At 56.7% G+C, this 5,933-nt stretch overlaps 1 protein-coding gene across 1 annotated transcript in view; it reads right to left on the bottom strand.

Annotated features, from left to right (window-relative positions):
• Positions 1–5,830, bottom strand: part of VWA1 (von Willebrand factor A domain containing 1) — a 19,086-nt gene extending 13,256 nt beyond the window's left edge. The window contains exon 1 of the mRNA XM_045299233.1: positions 5,670–5,830. Coding sequence (XP_045155168.1) covers positions 5,670–5,830 — 161 coding nt within the window. The remainder of the gene's footprint in view (positions 1–5,669) is intronic.
• Between the last annotated feature and the right edge of the window lie 103 nt (positions 5,831–5,933).

Here is a 5,933-nt window from a genome sequence, read left to right on the forward strand (position 1 = left end):
CCCCTGGGAACGAGTGGGGTCAGCCAGGGGTGTAGTGGTCAGCACTGAGCCAGGGTAGAGACCCGACCAGAGGAAGCATAAATAATACGGTCCGGAAAGTGCCTCTTCAAGACAGCTGCACCTGCGGATACTGGGGAGCAAGGACGGGGACACTGAGGGGCACAGAGGTGGGACGGGGCACCAGGGGTAGGTCAGGCCAGGTCATGGTGAGCAGGAGGGGCAGATCCAGGAGTCCTGAGATAGGTCTACAGACAGGTGGAGGGGTTCTGGGCAAGGTCCCTCTCCCTCCCAATGGACACTGGCTGGCTAGAAACTGCCTGCCCCCCTCCCCACATCCCCCTCCACCCCCCCCTTGTCCCACCCCGGGGTCTCGGGAATGTGCCCTCCTCCGCCCCCAGCACAATCAGCAGCTGGGGAGAAGAAGGCCCTTTTGTCTCTGGTTGGATGTGATCATGGCTTGACCCCAGAGAAAAGGGCAGCTCCCGTGGCCTCTGACCCCTCACCCCTTACCCCCATGGAAGGCAGTGTGGGGGCCTGGGGACCAAAGCAGCCTAGGCCTCCCCCCCAGCTCTTTGTGATGTTGTTTTCATGTCCTCCTCTCTCTCTCTCTCTCTCTCTCTCTCTCTCACACACACACACACACACACACACACACACACACACACACACACACAGGACACAGCAGACCCTTTCCCTGAGGTACAGGGGGAGGTAGGAAAAGGAGCAGGCCCCAAATCAGTGGTCTCAACCTTCCTCATGCCACGACCCTTTCAGACAGTTCCTCAGGCGGTGGTGACCCCCAACCATAACATTATTTTTGTTGCTACTTCATCACTGTCATTTTGCTACTGTTAGGAATCGGGCGATCCCTGTGAAAGGGTTGTTTGACCCGCAAAGGGGTCACGACCCACAGGTTGAGAACTGCTGCCTAAAGTCACCTGCTGGTCCTCACCCCATGGCTCTACCCACACATTCTTCTCCAGGGACCCACCTGTCTGTGATCTGGGACTGGCTGGGGCTTGAGGACCAGAACTGGTGGGGGGCAGGCTTGGGGTTCTGGCTTCCTCTGCTGCTGACCCCCCCCACCCAGTTCCAAGTGGCCACAACTGGGGGTAGGTAATCTGGGCACAAGGTGCGATTCGGATACCCCTCTCTGCTCATCCCTCATCTTTGTACTGTGCCTGGGATCTAGGAGCGAAAAGGGCCGAGTCCCTGTCCCCACAGTGCATTCCTGTCTAGAAGAGGTGCCATGATGTCAGTTAGCAAGGACAAGTATGTCTGCTGGTTTCCTCAGAGCAGGTCACACGGGTGGAGGCCTGCCCCTGGGCTGGCAAGGGCAGAGAAGGAAAGGAGAGGTCGCCCAGGCCTGGAAGGGAAACTATCCCAAGTAGAGAAGACGGCAGGGGAAAATTGGCCCATGTGGAGCTGGGCCTGTGTGAGTGAGGTCGTGGAGAGACTCAGGCCCGCGGGAGCTGGCAGGATCGAGCCTGCTGCTCCAGGATCCCCAGCTAATGCCTAATGAGATGGATTGCTAACCCTCCTGTGGAACCCTCAATGTACACTGGCCCTGAGGGGACACCTGGCCCTGCCCCTGCCACAGATGGCCCTCCCTCCCTCCTGTCAAGTGCCGCTCTGGAGCTTGGAGGGTCAAGGAAGGAAGGGTCCAGAGCGGCCAGCAGGGTGAAGACAGGCCTGTGCCACCCTGGCAGAGTGGCTCCCTCAGAGGCGATAGGGACACCAGAAAGGGACAAGGGCTTTTGTCCGCAGAGCCAGCCCACCCACCCCAGCTTGGCAGTGATTTCTACCTGGCACCTGGATGGGCCACATTCCTGGGTGGGGGCAGACCCACCCTAGGATTCAGGCTGCTGAAGCCAGGTGGGGGTGGGGGTGGCTAAAAGCTGGGCAGGGATCAGAACCACCCCCACTCCCATGGAGACCCCAAGTTTGCCTGGCTGCCCAGTAGGTTTAACCCCTTCATCCTGGGAGCACTAAAGGCAGGAGACCTTCAGGGTGGGGCTCGGTGGGGGCTGGGAGGCCAGTGGTCCTTCCATACTGGGAGCAAAGGCTCTGAGGGTGAGGACCAACAGTCCCATGAAGTTGGGGCTTGAGACAGGACAGTGGCCTTGAGAGAGGGACTTGCTCCGAGCTGGGCTCCGGGAGGGGAAAGACCGAGGTTCGTAGAGTCCAGCCTGGGGGACAGGCCTCCCTGGGGGAGTGGGGAGGTGGTGACAGCCCCAAGCGGCAGCTGACACACTGTGCGCCAGGCCTTGGAGAAGACATCTGGTGACGGGAACTAAGACCAACCCCCTGCCACCGAGTCCATTCCCACTCCTCGCCACCCGAGAGGACAGGGTGCAGCTGCCCCCGTGGGTTTCCAAAGCTGTAAATCTTCAAGGGAACAGAAAGCCTCATCTTTCTCCCTCAGAGTGGCTGGTGGATTTGAACTGCTAACCTTGTAGTTAGCAGCCCGACACATACCCACTGTGCCACTGGGACTCCATTAAAAATACAACAGCCTGTAATCAAATTAGTGTTGACGCATTGTGACTCCGATGTGGGTTTCCAAGACTGTAACTGTTTGTCCGGGAGTAGAAAGCTTGTCTTTCTCCCGCGGAGCAGCTGGTGGTTTTGAATTCGGACCATGCAGAGCACAGCCCTGCTGGTAACTGCTACACCACCAGGGGTCCGTAGGCCCCCCAGGGCGCACGCAGCTCGTGGGGAATAGGAAGTCCTCTCAAATCACTGCCATCAATTTGTGTCCGACTCAGAGCGGCCTTATAGGAGGGAGCAGACCTACCCTGTGGGTTTTCTGAGACGCTCAATCTTCACAGGAGTAGCAAGCCTCATCTTTCTCATGCGGAGCGGCTGGTGGTTTCAAACTGCTGCCCTTGGGGTTAAAGAGCATTATGTCACCAATGCTCTTTAAGGGCCTCTGGGAGTCCTGAAAGAGGGGCCTGCCCCAGAAGAGGACAGTGCACGGAGAGCCAAAGGAAGGGGGGTGTTGAGCCCCTCACTCTGGGCAGCCCACCGTAACCCCACCACCCCCAGGCTTGTTTCCACTCTCTTCCCAGGGTCAGCCCCTTCTCTTGCCTTGGTCCCACCTGCCAGCCCTGCCCCCTCCGGCGTCCCTGCCAGAGGCCACCTCCAGGCTCCGGAGCTGCCTTGCTCTTTCCTTTGAGAACAGCTCTCAGGACCCTCGTTGGAATGGCCCTCAGCCCCCCCACCCACCCACCCACAGGTGTTCCTTGCCTTTCAGTGAGCAGGCAGGACTGAGGCCAAGCCCCAATTACCCCACAGCCAGGGCCTTCAACACCCCTGGGCCACCTGGCAGCTGTGCAGCCTCAGGGGGGCCTGGGAAGCTAGGGAACACCTGGATGGAACCAGCCCACCCTCAGGAGTCTGCCTCTATCCGGACTCCCCTCAAGGCCACCTCCCCACCCCCACCCAGCCCAGCTGTTGTTTTGACAACTGCAGGGCCAGGAGGCGCCTCAGCCAAGTGCTTCCCAAGAGAATCCTCATCCTTTAAGCCTGGCGTCCACCAGCGCCTGCCCAATCCTGGGCAGGAGGGGAGGAAGGCCAAAGGGAAACTGTCCCAGGCACTTGGCCACAGGCCCAGCTCCTGTCTGTCCGGGAAAGCCATCTGAGCTGAGCTTAGATAGGGTCGGAAAACCCCAAGAACTCTTGCTGAACTCGACGCACCGGACTTCGCTCAAGACCAAGGCCACAGACGGAGCCCTGACCTCGGTCACAAGCCAAGCCCTGACCCTGGGTCACAGGCTGAGCTGATCCTGGCCATCCCACACACATGGGTCCCGGTTCCTCCTGAGCCCTGGACCTTCCCCATGCCCGGAATTGGAAGCCTGGTCCCAGAAGGAGCGCTGACCCTGGTCACAGGCCAGGCCCTGGCCTCGTGGTCATAGACTGAGCCCTGCTGGCTATAAACACTCACTGCCATTCAGTCACTACTGACTCATAGCAGGCCCTGTGGGTTTCTGAGAGGCTGTCAATCATCAGGCAAGCAGTGGAAAGCCTCATCTTCCTCCCTCAGAGAAGCTGGTGGTTTATGAAAGCCCCAGTGTCTAACCCACTACGGGTGCCTCAGGGCTCCCCATGATAGTACATGATGGACCAAGCCTTCCAGGACAGCGGTTCTCAACCTTTGTAATGTCGTGACCCTTTAATACAGTTCCTCGCATTGTGGTGACCCATATGTGGGCTTATCTGCATGTGGGTGGGCCTGCCTGGAGACTGATAGAGGAGCGGTGTCTCGGTTCCGAAGGCCAGTGGAAATATGGTCTTAGGCGACCCACAGGTTGGGAACCGCTACAACTAGATTCATTCAGCTGCAAGTAGATTCTGGAGGAGTTGCAATAAACACGCTGCTGCTGCTTTTTCGTCTTTTAATAAGGCTTGTTTTTCTTTTAATAGGGCTTTCTGTAGGACTTACAGAAAAGCAAAGCAATTATCTCCCAAGCCCCTCCACCCAAATTTAAACATCAAAAAGACAACAATAATCAAAAAGGAATATTGAGCAGAACCCCGAGATGATGAAGTAAATGAGAATGGGGGCAGAGGACTCCCTGAAGATGGTGCACAGTAGTCAGGGAAGCAAGCAGTGGGCCTTTTGCATTGGGGGGGCGGGGGGAGTAACGAAGCTAGTACCCAAAAAGGAGCCCTGATCGGTCAGGTTCACAAAAGAGCATTCTAAAATGCTCTCTGGAAGGAAAGTCCGTAAAGCAAAACCTCAGAATGATCCAGGGCTGGGCTAACAATGAAACATTACTAAACATTGAAACACCGTTAGTGAGAAACCGGAAGAGCTGCAGATTCTGACACTGGCCCCAAAGCCTGGGATATTGGGAAGATTAGGTACAGAATAGAAGATGACTACCTATGAAATGCTAAGAAACCAAAGGTGCAAAAAAAAAATAAAAGGGGGAATCCCAAAATTATACATGTCACAAAAGAGGCCATCAAAAAATACATTTGCAAAGTCGCCACGTCCTTATAATCCTTAGATATAACAATAGAACCATTTAAAACTCAGTGAATGGTTTAATCGGCAGGTTAGACTAGGGGAGTGGGAATAAGTGAACTGCAAGAGGAAGATAAAGCTATGACCCAGGAGGCAGCAGAGAGAGAAAGAGGGGAGAGATTCAGTCATCTGTGCGGTTAGGGGAAGATGAAACATATATTTAATAAGTGGTATAGTGGTTACGGGTTGGGTTACTCAGCATTGACTCCATGGCCCAGGAGAATTTACCAAGAAAAAGCAGGCAGAATGAGAGGTGATCTCAAAAGGATAATGGCGAGCGATCTTCCAGAACTGATGAAAAATATGAATCTACAGAAATAGAAGCCACTTATACACCAGCCAAGAGAAGGGAGACCATAGCCGCACCTAGGTGCATGTATGCTGGTGAATTGACAACCCCAGAGAAAAAGAGGAGAGCCCCAATTTAGCCAGAGAAAACAGACTGAGAGCTTACACTCTGACCAGTCAGTCACAGGATGGATGCTGATCCCAGCCAAAGGGTGAGTGAGACCTCTGCTGGCACCAGCCGGGTTTCTGGGCCCATTCTGGCTTCTGCCTGAGGATGGATGTCCCCAAGCAAGTCTCACCACCCCTGGAATTTGCTGGGAATACCAGTGGAGACCCACTCGCTGACCAGACGGGGTAGGGGGGACGCCCCCCGATAACCAGCAGGGGCTGAAGGGCCATCTCCCGCCCAGCTGGGCCTCCACTGCGCTTTCTCCGCACCGGGAAGGGGCGGCCAGGGCCGCGGGAGGCGAGCGTGGGAGGTTCTGGCCGGGCAGACTCGGATGCCATCTCGCGGACACTGGGGGCAGGGCGGGCGGAGCGACGTCCCCTCCGGGGGCTGGGCTTCGGCCCCTTTGCCGCGGCCGTGGGGCCCCTCGAGAGGCCGCTGGGT

Source organism: Echinops telfairi, unplaced genomic scaffold (assembly GCF_000313985.2).
Source record: "Echinops telfairi isolate 266 unplaced genomic scaffold, ASM31398v2 ScPeMD7_7457;HRSCAF=8495, whole genome shotgun sequence".
In the NCBI taxonomy this organism is placed as follows: Eukaryota; Metazoa; Chordata; class Mammalia; order Afrosoricida; family Tenrecidae; genus Echinops; species Echinops telfairi.